Source organism: Castor canadensis, chromosome 2 (assembly GCF_047511655.1).
Source record: "Castor canadensis chromosome 2, mCasCan1.hap1v2, whole genome shotgun sequence".
Lineage (NCBI taxonomy): Eukaryota > Metazoa > Chordata > Mammalia > Rodentia > Castoridae > Castor > Castor canadensis.
Genome location: NC_133387.1, coordinates 126,405,995 through 126,427,679, shown reverse-complemented (window position 1 = coordinate 126,427,679; position 21,685 = coordinate 126,405,995). Strand labels below are relative to the sequence as shown.

General features: G+C 40.1%; 1 protein-coding gene across 8 annotated transcripts in view; it reads right to left on the bottom strand.

Annotated features, from left to right (window-relative positions):
- Nucleotides 1–21,685, bottom strand: part of Fmn1 (formin 1) — a 375,832-nt gene that overhangs the window by 283,811 nt on the left and 70,336 nt on the right. Inside the window, exon 1 of one of the 8 annotated variants that reach the window (XM_074065594.1) lies at nt 3,188–6,819. The exons of 6 other annotated variants lie outside the window; for them this stretch is intronic. In XM_074065594.1, the coding sequence (XP_073921695.1) occupies nt 3,188–3,320 (133 nt within the window). In that variant the 5' untranslated portion in view covers nt 3,321–6,819. Of the gene's footprint in view, nt 1–3,187; nt 6,820–21,685 lie in introns of those variants that run through there. One more of the 8 variants, XM_074065595.1, reaches the window with a different exon arrangement.

Below are 21,685 nucleotides of genomic sequence, written 5' to 3'. Positions count from 1 at the left end.
CACAGGCCACAGCCACAATGTGGCTTGCACCTGAAACACAACTGTGGACAGCACCTGCGTCAGGTGGGTGTCTGGACCTGCTTCCTCTAGACTTGTTCTTCCTCATCCTTCCTGCCTTTCATATTCCTAAATCTATTCTCAGTTCCCACACTGCTGCTCTTGATCAGGCTTTCGGTTTCCCCTCGTGAGTGCTCTACATTACAGCTTGACTTAACCATTCATGGACAGGAGGTTTTGTTGACCTTGGCAGTTTCAGGTGACAGCATTCCCTACCACCTTAACTTCTATTAGCAAATCCACTTGCATCGCTATTCATTTCACTAAGTTCTTTCACATACCTGCTTGTAATAGTAATAATAATGATGGTGATGATGATAATAATTATAATGATGATGATGTTTCTCAGGTAGCTCTGGGCTGTGTTAAGAGTTAAAGAGTTTTCTTGGGATAGGTAGGGACTATAGTCTTCCATCTTAAAGGCTTATACAAGAAGACTGGAAATTCAACCATAGAAAGAACTGTCCCAAATTATAGCTCCATTCCTGGTGTTTGGTTAGTGCTATGATTTTCCTTAACCCTAATTGTAGTTACTTGACTTTCCATTTTATAGAGAAAAAATATAGAGAAATATAGTGAACTTTTTCACTAGAGTTGACCAGGAATGTAATCTTTTTTATCTTATGAAAAATATAGAATAGTGAAAAGGTATAGACCTTGGATTCAGAAAGATTGCTGTTCACCTGACTTTGGGCAGGCTCTTCATCTATAAAATGAGGAGAGTCAAACTTTCCCAAGAATTTTGTGCAGGTCAAACAAAAATGAAATACTTAACACACTGTATACAGTACTCAACAAGTGGATGCTATTATTACTACTGGTACTATTCACTACCACAACAAATTAAGTATGGCACTGGAGTCAATGATGTAATTTATTATGCAGTATGATTATCCTGCAGGGACTGAGAATACTCTATTTGAAGTTAAATTCAATCTTGTATCCAAGTATACCAGTAATATATCAAAAGGTTAAGAACAAAGGAGAAGAAAACACAAGATAGCTTTGGGTCTATTCCAGTACTAAAAGAGGACAGGCCTCTGCTAGTAGAGTTTCTGGATGATTAACATTGAAAAAAATATCTTCAACTAGTGGGTGTTGACAAAGAAATTGTATCCCTCCAATAGCTCTCACTAGCCCCCAACCCCCATCCCAAAAGAGAGAGAAAGAAAACAAATCCAGGTGACCCTCCTAGGAGCTATTCACCCTCAGATTCTAGCAATAACAACAAAAGCATTTGTAATTCCCTGCTTTGGAGGAGACAATGAAGAAATCCTGCATTTATTGAAGAGTAATTTAAAGTCTATATACAAACCTTAGCTCCATTCTGGTCATCAGCATTCTGAGGAATATAGGGGCCATGAGATTTACAAGGAAGCACTCATTTCTAGGAGATTCATATTGAACTAGAATATACTCTTTGACAACTTTTCCCCCAAAATAAATTTAACCATAGCACAGCCACTACTGGAAAATCTCAACTATGGACTGACTCAAGTGTTTGTTCCTTAAACTGCAATAAACTCAGAGTCTACTTCAGAGGTAAAAGTTTATAGATACATAAAATAAGAAATAAAAATTATGACTGTTTTATAGTGATTCCAGTAAGTGCACACACATCTCTGATACATGCTTCAACCACATTTACCAAAGATGCAGCCATCACCAAGTGGACAGCATGTTTGTACCATGCCCATGAGACAGAAAGGACACAAGATTAACACCTCCTTGAAGAAAGTGCCCAAACATATATAAAACATGTTATAAAGCATACTCAGGGCTACAGAGAAAATTTGTGTTTGAACTAGGAATAAAATTAAGGTTTACCCTGCATTTAAATGTCTATTCTTCATCTATTAGGGTTTGGAAATGGGGTATTTGAAGGGAAGGGTATTAATAATCTTCATGTTCCCAGAAAGAAAATCTTTGTTTCCTCAAATGGAAGTAATGACAAGTTGTGAGTTTGCATAGACTTTTTCTAAAACTGATTGTTTTAATAAGATAAAATCATATAAATTCTAAGCACATGCAAACACAAGTGCATGTGTCTCTAAGGAAAGCTGAAAGTTCACAAAATGTAATTTGCAAATTTAAAATTATTTGATTCTTGCCTAATATCCTGCATGGAAAACTTTTGCTTTTTCTGTTTTAAATACTAGTTCCTTACTAAGCAATTTTAGCTTCAGAACTTTTCCCGCTCATTTTATTAGTAAGTTTCCTCATGATCCACTTCACTTGGAACTATCGGAACTGGTTGGTTTTCTCTCCACAGAGATCCTCAAAGAGCACACAAGGAAGTCTAACTAAAAGATTAGAGCAAGGAAGAATAGAGATTGAGGCTTCAAGTAAACGCTGGCAATAGAAATAGGAAAGTAAAAAATGGCAACTTCCCCCAAAAGACTGACATTAATGTATTTTACATAATTTCTCTCTCCAAGGTAATTTCTCTAATTTGAATACAAAGTTAAACTTGTTTGACAGAAATAGAGGAAAATTTGTGTGATAGGAATGGGAAAGAAGAAATCAGAAAATCTTCCTCTCACAGCCTGATAATGTCCATATGAAACATTAAGTACAAAGAACCCTATTTAAACAGTGTAAACAATGTACGTATTTCATATTAGATCAAAATATTTTACATACTTGGGGTAAATAATCTAGATTAAATATTTCCTAATATTGATGTAGTATTTTATTACATCATTCTTTTTTAAGGAATGATGTAAAACCTTCATATTTCAATAACAAAATGTCACACTCATATTCCAAAGTGCTTATGATGAAAATAATCTTTCTAAAGAAAGATTATTCCTTAACATTCCTTCACAAAAAATTAAGCATGCTAATCCTTAGTTTTGTTCAATATAATGGAATGAAAATATTTAGATGGTATAATTTTAAAAATTGAGCCCAGCAGTCCTGCAAGGTGACAGTTGAAGGACATCTGAATCAGCTTTTTATGTGTCAACTGACCTGTCACCAAGAATTCTTCTTTCATAGTTCAGCCTACGAAAACTAACAACATTAACAAATTTTGATTCTGATGACTGAAATAGATTTATCTGTATTTCAAATAAAGCCCTTCTTTCCCCATCTGACATGAAGAGCAGGAGTCCGCTTTCAGGCTTACCTTCCTCTGAGGCTACTGACCTCCTGTGTGGGCACTTCCAGAGCCTAGGGACTGAAATGGGCTGTCCATGTCTTGGGTTATAGTGGTAGCATGCCCCCATGGTGCCGACGGGTTGGGAGCCTGCAGTAAACATGACTGACGCTCAGGACAGCCCAGGAAGAAGGGATGAGTAGAGGATGTGCCTCCCCTGCTCCATCGCAGGGAAGCAGTAACTGGTACAGTGCCACCCGGGAGGAGACTCTGCCAAGCAGTAATGAGTCAACCTTCCGTGTGCATGGGGGTCAGACAGGTTCCACCACCTCACAGTTGTGTTAATAATAAAACTCTCTATAAAAACAACAATATTCTTGAAGAGCTTCCTCTTGTTTTCTTCATCTTTCAGGGAAGAGATAAATTTACTTTGCAAAAGATGTTCTCAGTTAAACACAGAACTCACAATTTTTTTAACTTTCATTTTTTTAATCATCTCTCAAAACTAAGTTCTATTCTAAACATTAATGTTTCTGTTATACCTGTCTTCAGTATGTGTTAGGAATTTTATTTTCAGATTTTCACATTTAATCCCCTTAATTCTTACACTCATAGAATCACTAATTTAGCCTTGGATGTGAACCTGCACTATGAAAAATCACTGTATAATTATCTTAATTAGACTTTGTGTTTATATTTTGTCTTTTATCTAAAGAGCTCAAAGCATTTTGCAAACAAGATCTTATTAAACTTCACAACGCCCCACTCAGGAATGCAATGTAAAGATCATTATTATCAATTTTAACAGGTGGGAAAACTGAGAGATTAGCAATTAAGTGACTCAATTTCAGGTCACAATGCTAACTGAAGACATAGTTTGATTCAGGACTCTGACTTCTAATTCTAAGGACATCCCCAACTGACCAGCAGAAAGCTTTATGTTAGAATGAGAATTATTTCTCGGTTCTCAAAAATATTCTGTTATTTTGGTGAATACAAGCACAAAGCAAATAGAAATGTTTTATACTGCCAATTATGACACATCTGCCAAGCTAGCACAGGCGCTAACTGCTCTCTCTTTATTTTCCTCCTCACCAAGTTCAAGGGCACATCTTCTCTGTTGATGGATCAGGCTCGTGCTATGTGTACACATTGATTAGGCTCCATGCACCAGGAGAAAGATGTTTTCAAAAGTGGTCATCCTGTGTATGTTTATTGAGGGACAATCAACGTGGAATCATACAATAGAAAAAAATACAATACTGCCACCTCTAGTGGTTACCACTGTTGTAAGTGGGAATGAATGAATACACTGTGTGATGGCACAGACTGTTCTATGCTTGATTTGACTGTCTTTTCATGTGCCAATATTACTTGGGCATTATTCCTTGTTAGTTCACATGTAGTTACACCATTCTTTTAAGTGATTACATACACATTTCATGGATACAAGAATACATGGAAAACTATTTTGCCCATTTTCCTTTTGCTAGGCACATGGGTATTTCTTTTTCTCTTCTTTAGACTATAGTCAATACCTTTGCATGTCTAACTTTATGTGTTTTTAAGTATTTCTTCTGGCTCTATTTTCCATATTTTACATAATCTCTTGTACTCTTCTTTCTGAACATATACCTGTTGCTCTCCTTTGCTCTGTATACTGAACTGCTTATAGTACTGTAAGCATGTAGTCTTAGATGGGAAAATCACATTACTACCCCTTTCTTCCCATCACTTTGCAGTAGAAGTTTTAGATTTATCTTTAGGAAACTACATTGTCTTCATTTATATGACCCCAAAAGTGTGAAGTGGAAAACACATTCCTCATGGGCAGATGGAAAAATGAGTAGATGACATTGTAAGAAGAATAGTGCATACAATCACCCATCTCTGATTTACAGCCCACTTTCTCCAAATGCTTAGTTCAACAAAGACTTAAATCTTTGCCTTTTGCCAAAAAACAAAGTGGTGGATCCCATGTTTGGAACAAAAAGTGTTTTTCAAATAAGACCTAGGTCACATGCTTATCCTGAGTCTGAGTATCATATGACTGCTCCCTCAGACCACAGAAAGACTCAGGGTCATATCTGAGTCAATGCCAAGATTATGTACAATGTTGTGGACTGTCCATAAATTGAAGCCCAAAGGGAGTAGCTTATTCTCTCATTTCTGGTAGGATTTGCCACAGTATCACATTTATTTACACACGATATAAATGTAGATATTCTGGGTCTATCATCTCACTTCCCAATAATTACATAGTTGACAAGGATTAAGATCTAAGAAGCAAAAGAAAGCAATAGACTTAAGACCATGAGAAAACTAGGTCTCCAACTTTGTTCTTTCCATTAATTCCTTCACTTATTCACTTAAATAAATATGTACTTCTGGCAAACAGTGTAAGACATAGATTCTGCTTTCAAGGAGCTGAGAACACTGTCAGGACAACAAAGAAAGAGGCAAGTGAACACTAGCAATGCCAAAGCGTAGCAAGTGGTTTCTGGGAGCTCTCACATACAAGTGAAACTTAAAGCAAATATGTCCTTGCTGACAGAACAAACAGCTGAAGCCTTCAAGGTTTTGAAAACCCTGACCTACACTCATCAAAGAAGTGTATGAGCCAAGAAGCCTTATTTATTCTTGTCATATATTAATACCACTTGTTTCCAGTCCCTCTTAAAAATATTGCTGTATTCTCTAAGCTCAAGTAACCATGTAACTGTGTTGAATTTTCAAGAAGAAAGAATTTTTAAAATCCATTAAGTTATTAACAATTTTCTTCCTAGGAGTACATGCCATGGTGGAAAAGTAAGGTGGCTTAGAGTAGGTTTTATAAAATTAGTATAGTATTATGAAATTATTACATTTCAGGCAGTACACATTAGACTCACCCTTTAAATATTTAGCCACACTAAATTTCAAGCACACCTTGTAGATACCTTGAGTGTGGAAAATGGAACAGAATAAATAACCAGGCCGACATCCTGACTTCACCTTCTGAATGGCCCCACGGGCTAACTCAGCAGTATTCAATCTAATGGCACTGATGACAAGTGCACTGTGAGGGAAATTTGGTGTTGTGTCAAATCCACAAATGCTGTCAGCTCACACTGACCTAGCCTACTCAAAATTTGCTTCTCCAAACAGCTAAGGATTAAGGTCATCATTCATGTTGCTGTTCTTATGTTGCTGCATAATCTGAAAGGAGAGGGAACGGGATATACTTCCTATGTTTAAGAGTGTCAGGAGAGGCATAGGACGGGGTTACAGGGCAGCATGAACATTAGTATTTACTGTGTGCGGGCATTGAGCTAAGCACTACTCTATGTCTATCTAGCCTCATAACCACCCGGCTAAGTAATTTCTATTAATGCCTCTTATAAATGCACAGGCAGGCATGAGAGGTTAAATAATTTGACAGCGCTCACACAATTTAGGAGGTTTACAGCATATTCTTATCCATATAACTAGAGCTCAGATTATGAAACACCCCTCCCTTTCCCTTAACTCCAGCTTATTATGCCTTGGATCTATGTCTACAATGATTTTTCTTTCCAGCCCCAGTTTGAGTTCTCAATTGCAATGATCACAAATTCATGGGTTTTTTTGTTCATGGAACTTTTGTTCACTCAATCTGATTAATCTTTCTGAACCAAAGCTGGGGAACATGCCACTTCTATGCTCAAAGTCCTTACTTTGCATCATCTATTAAATTAAGTAAACACTCCTGAGTTTGGCATTCAAAGCTTTCTGCACTAGGTAGTTTACAGAGTTGATTCAATGAATGTTTGTTGAACGAATATACTGCATGCAGCTAAGACTCAATGTAGGTGACAACGGTTCCCAAAAGTAGTGCCAATATGAAAGACTGAACATATCTTTAAGGCATAAATGTTAGAGTCTAGTCTATTTATCCCCCCCAAACCAAGAACTATCCGAAAAGGAAAACTCCAAAGGATTTGGGAGCAGGTGATATGATAAGTGTAGTTAGACATCCAAGATACCTATGTGAAGGGGATGTGTGTTTGAAAACAAATTCAGATCTCCATGGATGCTATGTCTCTTCCATGACTTCTTACTCCACTATCAATATACTGTTCTTGCCATTTGGCCTTTTGGCCTAATGGAGGAGAGTTACTTGGAAGTCTTTATGTTGCCAATAATAGAGATATCATCAATCTGGCTTGAGCAGAATGGAATCCATTAGCTCACATAGCTGGTCCAAAAGACCAGGATGATAGACATGGTTCAATTCAGTGCTCAAACAACCTCAGAGGCTTCTCTCTCCATCTCTTGATTCTGCTTTCCCCTTGCTGTATCAAGATGGTCATTAGAGCCTCAGAATAACATCCTTCTAGCTTAGCAAACATAGTTATTAGAAGAGTATCCCAATCATTCCAGAAAAAAGCATAGGTAATTGCTCTCCATAGCTTCACTTGGAAAATGGGTGCATCCTTGAATTTATCACAGTGCACAGGTGATGAGAATTCTTATTGCCCAATCCTGTGTCACGTGGTCACCATCAGCTCTAAGAGCTTAGCCTCATTCTAGCTACAGAAGGAGAGAAGGTGAAATGTAGCTCCTCAAAGAAAAAGAGGAGCACTGTTCTCTAAGTAAAAATAGATGTGGTGTGGGCAAAAAAGAAAACATAGACATTTACTGAGGAAAGTTCTGATATATAAAAATGAGGTGGAAGTGGTCAGTTTCCTGCTATGTCATAGAGTCTTTGCCACTCACAGCTTCTGACCAATCAGGAGGTACCTCTACACATCTTTACCCATCCTTGCATGCATATCAATAATGTTTTCCCTATCCCTACCACAGAGCAGCCAAAGGCAGTGGCTTGGCCTTCTTCAACCACTGTTAGAGCTGAGCACCGGGATTTCTTCAGAGCTCTTTTAGGTGATCCTAATATGTAGCCAAGGTTGAGAGTCACTGAAGTAGAAAAAGATTTCATCTCCACCTTCACCACAAGAATTTTGCTTTAATCTTTTAGATCTATGTAGTTTAACCCAATAATCTAACAATATATGTGCTCTTCTGAAGAAGCAGCTGAGAAGGCTGCTTTCATTTATAGAAACTGATCCACAAAGCCTGGAGGGAGGAGTAAAATTCCTAAGTCAGACAGTAGATGAAAGAGTACTCTGTGATTCTCCTCACTACATCCCTTGTACACCTCAATACATGAGAAAAAAAAGGAGAAGAATTTCCTGCCTTTTAAAATTTGGAATGGGAGACAAATTTTTGAGCCTGGCTTGCCACAAAGGCAAGTCTTAAAGACACTGGGTACCACTCTCCTTTACTGAGTCACTGACTTCTTTGAATTTAGAAGCAATTTAACAAGGTTATATCCTGGAAATATACCAGATGCCTCCCCAAGCCCATGTCTACTCTTATCATGGGATTTTTCAGATAATTTAGAGAGACTGAGCTTCTGCACTCCTCTCTAAAGTACAATGACAACCTACAATAAGATCATATCCAATGAGGACACATGATATATTTGAATGCAGAGGGTGAATCCCTGACCCAGCCCTTCTTAGTTATGAGTACTCAGCTTGACAAGGTCACTTCTCTAAGCCTAACGTTTATCATCACTTGAGAAAAAAACCCTTTCAAAGACTCTTACAAGGTTTACAGATAATACATAGAAAGCTCTCACATACAACTTGCAACTTACTGCAAGTAAGTGATAGTTAGCAACTATCACTTGGCAAAATAATTTTGTTTTAAAATCCACTCTTGAAGAGTAGTTGTAATGGAAGGAAGGTAGAGTCTTCGTGAATCACAAGCACCCAGACACTGGGAGAATGCATGTAAGTACTCAAAGGAAACATTTAATGGGGCTTACAAATTGTGATATTTGGTGTTCTGATAAACACTCCTCAAATTTAGGTAACTAAATTATAGTTTTGAATGGCAAATTTTGTATGGTAAAATTTTTGTAGATGTTCCCACAGTTTGAGTGATATTGAGTCCTTCTTATCTTCACACGGGATCATCTAGGTAAAACTGCGTTAATAATAAATGTTTCAATGTTTAACTTCCTAAGCAGGATTCATTTGCTACTTACTGCCCATTGGAAAATGCCTGATTTCCTTCTAATAACCATCTCTTTTTAAATAAATTCTCCTTTCATGATTAAGGGCTCTTCTTTGCAATAAGTCACTGAGTTGGGACAGTGACTTCACAAGATTTGAATATGAGAAAATAATCATGATACCATCCCACAGTGCAGTTGTGAAAACCAGGTGAGACAGTGGAGACAAAGGGCTTTGCGAGTGGTAAAGCACTGTAAATATTTGATGCTTTTGCAGCTGGGGATTCCACTGTAGGGACCACAGCTGTTGACAGAGCAAAGAGTGTATGTCTTCATCAGAGACATAGTATGTCATTAAGTACCATGTAAAGAGACACAGGGAGTTCTAGACTTCAGAGGAGGAAGAGACAGGCAGTGACCAAGGAAACAGCACCATGAAGGAGGCAGAACACCAGGACCTCATGGATGGGCAAGGGTTGAACAGGGAGGAAGCAGGAGGGTGTTGTGGACAGGCAGCTCAGCAGAGCTATGTGGAATGCTCAGGAAAAATGAGGAGCCTGAGGCACAGAGTTTGTGCAGGGAAATAGCCTGTGAGATGGAGCTTAGAAAGGAAGGTGGGTACGAAGAAATAGTGGAGAGTCTAGGCTTGTAATGTCCAAAACTTCTTAAGACTGACCAACTCTACATCTACGCTCACTATTCTCCGAGTGCCTCCAAAACTCACTAAGGAAGTTCTACAGATTTAGCTGAGGCTTCTTAACACTTCTACTTATTCTGCAGTAGACCAGAGGGAGAAAGGGAAGAAGCAAGAAATGGACTGAAAGAGAGTGGCAAATCTTGGCATCATGCCCAACCCAGAATGAATCAACCCAGCAGTCTGGAAGGGAGGCTACAAAGGAGCAGTATGGGCTGCAGGCAGGTTGGAGCAGAAACCAGGGGAAGGGAGAGAGACAAATTCCTGTAACAGCCAATTTGCAGGGCCATGAAACCTGAACTCTGCCTGGCCTGCCTTCCTGGTGAGTTCTCTGGCTCTGAGCCCTTGGGATGGAAAGCTGATACCTGTAAATAACTGTGGCTGTGTAACGCAAAGTGGGTAAATGCTCATGTTGATTAAAGGCAAGGGCTCTGAGGAGGAAGGACTGTGGCTGGCTGGATCTGCAGAGCATTTGCAAGATACCCTCACACTTACAGGTGGGGAAGGCAGAGAAAACTACAAGTGCACATTGCAGAAAGACAAGCTGAGATGTTTTCCAGGCTCAGGTGCTGGTGGTAGGGTGATGGAGGAAGGAGAGGTGAATGAGACTGGCTCTTGTTGACAAGGGGTGAAAAGGAGAAAATGTCACATCTATGTTCCCTCTAGCAAGAAATATAAGCCAAACCTGTTTCTCTTCAAGAAAATTGTCTCAAAAAGAATGAAATGGTTGGCTATATCATGATTATCCAACCACAGATATCCTTCCCCATTGAATTTCAGAACAAGAATCTCTCAAATAAGTCTTGCCACAGTTAATGTTCTCCCATATTCAGCCTGGACCGTACAGCCCTCTATCAAACTGGATTCTGTCCACACACAGATGAGTCCTTTAGCCAGTCTCAAGAGATGGACCAGAACAATTCATCAGTTAATGAGTAAACTCAGATCTAAGTGCAAATAAATCAATAAAAATAGATCACCATTACCAAATGAAATTCAAGTGTAACTGTCTTCATCAAGGAAAAGCTGAACAAAGATTTTTTTAAACACTGTTAACCTTTTAAAACAGAAACCAAATCTGCTAGTGACCTAAAGTTATTCATCCAGGATGAAAGTTAAAATGCAATGTTTTCAAGTCAAACCCAGCTCCATTTAAACTGAAGCTCCTGTGTAGGACTCTGAAGCTCCCTCTATCAGAACAGGCTGTGCTGACTCTGGAAGATGGTGCCAGGCAGGTTTTCTTATAATGACAGTTATGAGGACCTCAAAGCCACATTCACTGCAGTCTCTATGGAGACTCAGATGCAATGTACCCAGCAAGGTCCTAATCCTAGAACCCTGAAGAAAGGGTAATAAGGATGAAACAGTGGCTGTGTTTCAGAGGGATCTCAAGCCTCTGCTTGCTCTACAGGGTGATATGGAGACAGAAGACAAAAGACAGCAACAGGACAGAAGAGAGGGAAGGAGAGAGAGGGGAGAGAAAAAGGAGAGAGAGAGAGAGAGAGAAAGAGAATTACGGAGGGAGGTCAAGAGACAGGAAAAAGGAAGTAAGGGTGGAAGGGGAAGCCAGAAGGATGAAGGAAGAGAAGAGAGCATGATAGAAACAGGATGGAGATGCAGAAAAAGTGAACAACTTACCATGGGGAAAAAAGAGCAAAAAGCAGATTCACAAACAACCAAGAACCATAACTTCTAACATCCTCAGAGACAAGCAATGAGATGTTGACCAGTTGAAAGTGTGGTCATGCCTACTACCTAGACAAGACCAAGAACAAAGGCTCTGATTCTGGTCTCTTAAAGGAGCTCAATTATTCACCAGTCTTCTTTGGATTTCAGCTGCCCTTTTGTTCATCACCAAAAAACTCTCTTTTCCAACTCCTAAAGGAGAATTTGTATTCACTTTCCATTTTGAGGTCCATTTGCAAAAAGCCTCATGGAAGTTATCACGGTCATTACACTGAGGCTGAGACATCATACTATTTTGTGTAAAGACAAATTTTAAAGCCCAATTAACTTAATTCTAGGTAAAAACAACCTTTAGGAGCCCCAACCATGTGATTGCCTTCCAGAATATAGAGGCAAGAATTGAAATCATTCAGTGAAATCTAAAAACTGTTGGTCACAAAAAGTGCTTTAAGTATCAATAATGTTTTTTTTTTTTTTTCAAATGAGGTAAACCACCAACCTTAGCCAAGCTGAAATAAGTTTGGGGCTGGAATAGCAGGGTGCCTGAAAAACCATAGTGAGGTGATAGTAACACCACTGCTGAAATCTGGATTCTCTGAAAGCTCTGCCCATTTCAGTGAACTGAAATGCTTCTTATTTCTAACGTACCTTTCGACTGACGGGTTAAACTAGCATTTTCCGATGTCCACTTCATAGCACGTACCATGCCAGACACCCCCATATGCATGACCTCAGTGAGACTCACAGCCATCTGCTGTGGTAGGTGGTAATAGCTCCATTCCACAGGTGAGAGACTGGAGCTGGAGGCGGTTCAGCTCACACAGATGGTAACTGACAGGGCCAGGATATGGACCCAGGGCTCTGACTCCAAGTCTGACACATTATGTAAAACACTAGACTGCTCCAGTAGTTCATACCTCAAGGAGTTGACTTATATCCAGATTTAGAATGCTGGAATGTACATATTATCTTCTCATTCATCTATGAGCAGGTCAAATATGTCTCAACAAAAATAAAGAGTACTGTTATGGACTGAATTGTGCACTCCACTCCCCCACCCCTTCAATTCCTATATTAAAGACCTAACTCCCAGTACCTTGGAATGTGTCTGTATGTTGAAAACAGAGCTTTAAAGATGTAATTAAGTTATAATGAGTTCATTAGTGAGGGCCTGCATCCAATCTGACTGTTGTCTTTATAAGAACAGGATACTGAGACAGATAGAAAAGGATTGTGCACAGAAGGGTGAGTAAGTGAAGAGATGGTGAAAGGGAGCTGTCCATAAGCCAAAGAGAATGGCCTCAGAGGAAGCCCACCCTGCTGGCACTTGACCTTTGACTTCCAGCCTCTAGAACTGAGATGAAATAAAATTCTGTTGTTTAAGCCACTTTATTTCTGGTATTTTGTTGTGGTAACTATAGCAAACTGATCTATGATATATGCATGCACTGAGCTGACTACTGCAAATATCATAGTAAACAAGACAGTCTCTACCCTCAAGAGTCTCATAGGGTCACTGAAAAGCAAACAGGCAATCAGAATATGGCATGTTAAATGCTACAAAGAAACAATTTCAGGGTGCTAGGGGTCACAGAGGAGGACCATGTAAACTGATACCTGGAGTGAGTATGAGAGGGAGTGTCTGGAAAAACTTTAAGGGACACATAATCGAAGCTGAAACCTAGAGATTCGATTTCCATTGACCACTATCTTCCTCCTCTTGATCCACGTTCCTCCAGAATTCAGCAAACCTTCCTTGGTTCCAGTCATAAGACTTCTCTGTTAGCATTTTGTTTTTCTTTCTGCTGTTCATTATAACTATTTGCCACAAGGGAGAAACTCATCACATTCAGGAGATTGTACAGAACCCACAATGGCTCTACATGTAGATACTTGAGTACATACACTTCAAAAACCAAACATACAAATATGCTTCAAACACTTAAGTCTAGGAACCAGTTTTGTGACACTACTTAGAAATGATGCCAAAAATTTCAATGAGAAGTTGTGGGCTATAGTTTTTGTTTTTTTTTTCCTTTGTGGTACTACAGTTTGAACTTAGGGCCTCATGCTTGCTAAGCAGCCACTTTACCACTTGAGCGATTCCACCAGCCCCTTTTTTGTGTTGGTTTTTATTATTATTATCATATTGTTGACTGGGGCGGTATACTGTGACATTTACAAAAGTGGTTACAACGTATCTTAGTAAATTTACCACCTCCATTATTCTCCTTTATCTTCCCCATTCTTAGAACAGTTTCAACAGGTCTCATTTTTCAATTTTCATACATGAGTACATAATATTTCTACCATATTCACCCTCCTATGCCCCTATACCCTTTCCTTATATCCTCCTCCCTCCCACTGGTGCCAACCCCCAGACAGGACCTGTTTTACCTTCCTGTTCTCCATTTTTGAAAGAATAAATTTTTGTTTCTTTAAGATATCTTCACAGGGAGTTTCAGTATGACATTTCCATGTATATATACATTACTTCCCAAATTGGTTCATCCCCTCCATTTTTCTCCTTTCTACCTTAAGTCCCCTTCGTATGGTGATTTCAACAGGTTTAAAAATTCTATAAAAATTCTATATTCATTCTTTCATAGAAAGTACATAAGCCATATTCACCTCCCTTATTTCTTTTACCTCCCTCTCTCCATAGTGACATTCCCTTAGCATAGCCTGTTTTTCATTTTTGTCCCTCGTTGTTTAGATGTCTGTTCATTGTTCAGAGGGATTTTTGCCTTGGTACTACACCTGTATATGTATTGTGCTTAAGTCAATGTAACCCCCTCCGCTGCACTTCCTTACCCTTTTCCTTCACCCTGTGTTGTTTTAGCAGTATTCATTGTGTCTCCTTGTGTCTTGTTCCTATATGGATGTGATGTACTTCATTATTATTCACTATCTTTCCTTCTTTCTTTTCCTTTGGTCTCCTTTACCAAGTCACACTTAAGGGTACATGGTCTCTAAATATTGCTATGTACACATAATGTTGCTTATTTGTATTGGATCTATATTCCACATATGAGAGAAAATATTGGCCTTTGGTTTTCTGAACCTGGCTAACTTCAATTAAGATGATATTCTCCAGTTCCATCCATTTATCTGCAAATGACAAAACTTCATTCTTCTTTATGGCTGAAAAAAATTCCATTTATATAAATACCACATTTTCTTAATCCATTCATCAGTTGTGGGGCATCTTGGCTGTTTCCATAGCTTAGCTATTGTGACTAATGCTGCAATAAACATGGGTGTGCAGGTGCCTTTGTTGTAACCTGACTTACATTCCTTCAAGTATATTCCTAGGAGTGGCATTGCTGGATCATATGGTAGGTCTATTTTTACTTTTTTGAGGAGCCTCTACACTGTTTTCCATAGTCATTGTACTAATTTACATTTCCACCAACAGTGTATAAGCATTTCCTTTTTCCTCACATCCTTGCCATCATTTGTGTTGGGTATTTTGAAGCTAGGGTCCTAGAAGCTATTTTCCCTAGGCTGGCTTTGAACTACCATCCTCCTGATCTCTGCCTCCCTAGTAGCTAGGATTACACGCATTAGCCAGTCTAGACATGTATTTTTAAAGCCCAATTTACTAAGTGTCAATTTCAGATGTGTAGAGTTTGGAGCAATTTTTTGGCAGTCCTGGTGTTTGGAACTCAGGGCTTTGCACTTGCTAGGCAATCACTCTACCACTTGAGCCACAAGCATCCAGCCCTTCTTACTTTTTTTTTCCTCTTTTTTATTAGTGTATGTTAGCTGTACAAAGGGATTTTATTGTGATATTTCCATATAATGTACTTTGGTCAAATTCACCTCCTCTCTTCTGTTCTTATCCCCTCCTTTTAAAAACAGTTTTAATGAATTTCATTATTGTATTTTTTATACATATGTATGAAGTATTTTGTTGTTGTTATTTTTCAAATGGGGTCTTTGCACTTTTTGCCCAGGCTGGCCTTAGACAATGATTCTTCCATATCCACCTCCCAAGTAGTTAGGATTATAAGCATGGGTCACCATGCCCAGCTTGGAGGAATTTTCAATGCATTAGTTTTTTTTTTTTATTGTTCTTCCACCTCTAGAGTCAAAATAACTACTCAATCATATATTTGAATGTTACAACTTTCAAAACTTAGACCCAAGTTCTGGTTCTATCTCTGACCAGCTGAGTTTCTTTATTGAAGGTTACTTCAGTTCTGGGCTTCAGTTTCTTCTAATGAAAAGCAACTGGGATGCTTGTGATGCTATTATGGGGTTTGGGGAGGATGAAGTAAGATAACACTTGTGAAAGTGAACTGCAGACTATAAAGAGCCATATAAAATGAGGAGGAGTGTGTCTATTGTTTTTATTAATTTAATGGTATTCTTTCTGAACAAGCCAATGTCATTTGAACATGGAAACAAGTTTTGATGAAACTCTTGATTGTAACTGGTCATTAGCACATTTGTTCAGTGTGTGTCAGTGTGGCTTAGGCCAGCTCTTATGGAGCAGGGGGTCACATCACTATATTTTACATGATCTCTCATAAGCTGTGAGCATAGAACACAGTGCCACTTCTTCCCTTGAGAAATATTCTTCACAGATACAAACATGCCACTATGAGTTCCACAAACAGATGATTACATCACTATAGGCCAACTCCTCAAAGCTACTGGCTGAGCGGCCATGAGCACAAGCCTCCACAAGGATGGCAGGTCAAGGCATTGGAAAAAAGCAATGAAAACCATAGTCAATGTATGTTAGGTAAGTGCCCTCTGGAGTGACCCACTTCAAGTAACAGAAACATATCTACCATGTGGTTATGTGCTATTGAGAGAGGTGACAAAAGCACTTTAGGAAGCCTGGATAAAGACAGTGATCAGACAGAATATGTATCATTATTTTCCCACACCTGCCTTGACCTTCTCTACACAAAAGGAGGAATAGAGGTAAACACAATCAGGACCTAGGAAGTGACTAAAATGACCCATGTCTTCCTCCACTCCCAGGGCATTCTTCTAAACCTGTTAGACTTCCACCCCTGGATCAGAAGAATATCAAGAATTTTTTTCCTTCCTTTCTTTACCTGTACTGTCTGACTCTTGAACTTGTCCTTTCTTTCTCTTCTGTTCTGAGTGTAAATGCTTGTCTTGATTCTGATAGCGCAAACACAGACAGTGAGACATTTTAAATAGCACAGCACTCTCCCAACTGCAAGCAGCTTTGGTTTCTCTACAATAGTCCTCCTTCTTGCTCCCTCAGATTTTCTGGACAAGAGAACTGGCATTTCAATTTTTTCTCTTGGATCTCTGTCTTGCTCCATTGTGTTCTATCCCCTAAACTAAAGAAGAAAGGATCAGCTGGTCTTTAGAAACTTCAGCTTATTGCCTTCTGGTGTGAAGATGCTACCCATGTACAACTGGATGCCAAAAAGAGACATCACATTTCTTCTTAAAGCACACTCATTATGTCCCTTGGCAAAGGGGCTGTAACCAGGACTGAAAGGACATGATATATATAAGGCAGATCTCTGCAAGCCAATGGTAAGTGTCAGGTCATTAGCTGCTTTACTATCATGCGCATATATCATATCCAGAGTACTTGCCTTACCTAAGAACAGAGGGAAAACTTGCAACAGGAACAGCCAAACCCACAGCTTCCCAACCTATAGTTCTTGGTGAGGAATTAACCTGAAAAGAACTTTGAAGCCCCTGGGGATTTGATGCCTGTCACGCCCTAGATTTCCTTTGCTAATTCTATACGTCTGTCTCCCGCTCCTCCCACGTCTTGTATCCTGCCAGTACCTGCATCTCTCTAGTCACCCTCAGGGCAGTGCCACAACAATCCAACCTGGAGGAGCCCAGAGGGGCTGTGAGTCTGTGAGCCCACACCCCCCTCTGCTGGGCAAAACATGAAGGCACAAACACATTCGGGAAAGGGCCATCCAATTGCATAACAGAAAGGAAACCTCTAACTCACTGTTCTCACTGTAGGAAAAAGTCAAGACCTACAATAGTGTCGTAAGTCACAGAATCACAAAGCAAGTTGGAGGTGGACCACAGTGTCTTTCAGCGCCCTTGTCAAGCACCATGGTCACAGGGAACTATGTGTGCTTCCATAGTGCAGCACACCAGGAAGAGAACTATGTGGCTGAGTTCACGGGAGTCTTTAGGTTATAAGCTGAAACCCCTTCCTAGTGCATCCATCAATGCCAAACCAGGGCACTGTGGAAAGGAACAGTTGACTGAAGTTAAGGGCTGGAGTTTCATCCCAGTCCCAGCTTTCTAGCCTCTGTGGGTGTGGGCAAGACAAGGCTGAGCTTCTGCTTTATCTCTGTGAGGTAAAAGGAACACAAAGTCTGGAAAGGAGCCCCACAATATGGATCATGAGGTCTCTGATTCTCTGTAAGTGACCAAGCCGAGAACACAAGAGTCACAGCTCTGTAGAGAAACAGCATGGAAAGCGATGCTGGAGGCCCATGTCCTGGTCCTGGCTCTGACACCAATGAGCTGTGTGTCCTGAGGAAGTCAATTCATTGCTCCCCAACTCTGGCTTAGTGATAAGGCAGAGCCCGTCCCCTACAGTACCCACAATTATGACTAATGATAACTTTGAGTATTGTGCTTTCTTCAAAGGCTCCTCACAGTCACAGGGGCACAAGGCAGGGAACATTAGCTGTTCTTATTTTATAATAAGTGTAACCAGGAGTGAATAACTACATCACACTCTGCTCAGAGTTCAGAAGAGGATAATTAGAAGTACTTTCTTCCAATCTGTGCTGTAGGTGAGATGGCAGCTGGGGGCACTGCCATTAAACCATAAAACCTTCTAAATCACGCCACAAACAGCCAGAAAATCACTCATGAAATGATAAGTACACTTAATAAATCACTAAATTATACCATTAATTCCACTAATTTTAAGTGAGATTGTAGGAACTGACATGAAGTCTAAAACATGAGACAGAATAGAGCAGGGATGTCACTGGATGGCCCAATGGCTGGCTGGAGAGGCAGTGGGGCAGGGGATGCAGAGCTAACAGTTCCAACTAACTTCATCCCATAGTACCCAAGGAACAAGGGTGTAAGTAAGAAAGAGGTGCTTGCCTCATGACTGCAGCTTCAAAGCAGCTCTCTATCTCATGCATCACCCCCTCGCCCGCACTTGGCTGCAGTCGTCTGGTCATTCAGGATCCACTACAGTCATGGGGGAAACAGTGCCGGATGAGGACAGGCTCAATACAGGGTCGAATGGAGGAGCACTCAAGGAGAAGAAATGAGAAAACTATGATCCTAAAGAGTAGCTTGAGCTCTTTGACATTCAGCTACCTCACCTTCTTCTGAAAACTCTAAAAGTACATTTGAATCAAAATGTTTTGCAGCTAAAATAAAGGTAGCCTATACATTCAAAATATTTTGTTTTCTTAGTTTCTCCCTTCAAATTATCTTCCAATGCACTTTTTTGGTCCTCTAAAGATTTTTCAAAGCATTAAAATTTAAAAGAAATTCTGTTTGACTTGTACAAGACCAGTAAGCACCTCAGATGTTAAAGATGTAACTATTTCAGGAACTTGTCCCTTCTGTTTCTCTACATAAGTGATCCTTCCCAAAAGGCCAGTGCAAAGTTTTGAGAGTCTTTGGAATATCAACCCCCTCTTGAATCTTCTTTTGTAGAGATGTGTCCCTGAAACTAAAGAGAATAGCAATTTTAAATGTTGGTTCAAATCAAACAGCAGCAGGAAGATCTCAAACCAAGATATGCCACAGTGCAGAATAGCCCAGTTAAGGAACAAAATTGCTCTGTCAGTCTGTCTGCCTGGCACTGCTTCCCACTGGCATCAAGTAGGAAGGATCCTTTTCACACTTGACACAAGTGCACACTGTCCTTCTGAAATATGAGAAGTTCCCTGCAGGATGCAGAGGCCTCTTGGCAGGGGTATGGGAGGCTGGGAAACCAAAAGCTCCTCGGGCAAAGCCCATGGTGAGCAGAGACACGTCATGGACTGCCACCAGAATCAGCCCCTGGTTACATGACATCCTTAAACTGCACTCCTTAATAGTGGACCAAGTTGTCTTCCTGCACTGCTCTATGGACCACAGAGCCATGGGACTCTGTTTGTCACACTTAGGCCCTGCTAACACAGCACATGGCTGATGGGTTAATTTGTGCATATTTTGTTCTTTACTCCTCTACATATGGGAGCTTCATGTGGACAGGAATGAGCTTTGTTTTTACCTGCCTTGCTGACAATGCCTACAACAGTAATAAATACATGACAGGTATTCAATCAACATCTGATTAATGACTGATGATGAGTTTTGAATGCCTTACAAACATAAACACAAATCATCACAGAACCGCATTTCGTTCACTGCTAAAGCTATGAGCAGATGGGTCCATGGCCACAGGGGACATCAACACGCTACAAAGGGGAGGACAGGTAACTTAACATCATCTTTCCTCTGCTGTTTCCTTAGCCAGCCACCTCTCTGCTGAGTTCCATCCTCATTCTGATAGAGATGACACTATCTTTCAAAGATATGGTTGTTAGGAAATCTCACAAAAGTACATGTCCTTGAAGGAGTTTAAATCTCTTGAGAGAATATGAAAAACACACATTTTTATGCACATATGCCGCCTACTCACACAGGCAGGGACAGAAGCATAAGCCGAAGTGAGACAGAAGGAAGTGTTGGGGGGAAGGCTTCTTAGATTCCACCTCCTGGGTTTGTGGAGCAGTTCTTAAACTCCAGCTTTCTAACTTTATAGCTTATTTCAGGATGAAAATATCTAAGCAAGTGCTTTTCTTAGTGAACAATGATATAACCATTTCTTCCTGAAATGGCTTCCCAGAGTTTGGCTCTGAAATACATCATCAGTCCAGAGGAATTTGTGCTGGTCAATATCATCCATCTCTAATTTTGATCACCTGTTTTAAATATATTTTATCTGCTATATTGAACAAAAGTCCCTTAAATCCTTTCTGAAACAAAGAAGAGCATAAATCAAATACATTATTAAAAAGCAGACAGAAATATTCACACACACCCCCATCACAGGGGTTTTTGTGAGAATCTGTTAGTAATGTATGTGAAAGTTCTACGTAAGCAGTAAGATGTGTGCCCACAGATGCTCTTGCATCATGGTGTTCTTATTCACAGCTGTCTTTAGCCAGTCTCACTGGTGACATCCCCATTCCTTGTTGCAATGGGACCTTTGCTTTTGCCACCACTCTGCAGCTTAGCATCCCTGCCACATCTGCCTCTTCTGCTTGTGATCTGCTTGTGATGCTGGGGTAGGAGTCTTAGCAGCACTATAGAGTTTCCTCTGACTTCCTCAAGTGACTAGGTGCATATTTCTAAGGAGGAAAAATAGATACCTGTGTAATTCTGAACTAACCTGGTCCCCAAAAAGTGAGTATGACATAACTGACTGGGACACCCCAGATTAATAAGCTCAGAGGACAATGTTTAATCGCATCACCAAGGAAATGTCATGGAATCTATATTTCCTCCCTGGAAAGGGAGACTTGGGTAGCCCCAGGTACTGTACCTCATATAACAAGCCTGCTCCAGGTTTTCACTCTGCCCCTGTCACCAGTGAATGAAACACAGCAAAGAGGTGACGAGATGAGATACGGCAGTTGTTCAGACTTGGGTTTGACTCTGGGTCCTGCCACTTATTAGTGGGTGTCCTGGGCAGTTTGCTTCACTTGTGACTTTGTGTTTTTTCCTTTATGAAATGGAGCTAATAATAGTACCTAGTACCTATGAAGTACTGCTCAGTAAATGACAATAACTACCGTCACTATCGTCTATGAGGTAATAGCCACAGGCACAGCCTGTTTGCTATGGTGCATGCAGGGCCACAGTCCGTGTAGGAAAATGAAAGGGAGGAAGGAACACGAGAAGAGAAGAAAACAAGGGCCATGGCTGGGGAAGGCCTCCAGGAAAGGCTGTTAATGGGAACAGTATCATTGATTGCCCACACTATCCTGATAGGAATCTAGTTCCTATCAGGGTAACCTACACCCGAGTAGGTTGAACTGCATCACCAACTCTGCAGCTGTTGCTCCTTATCCTCACAAGTGTCCAGTTTCATCCTCTTCCTTACCAATGC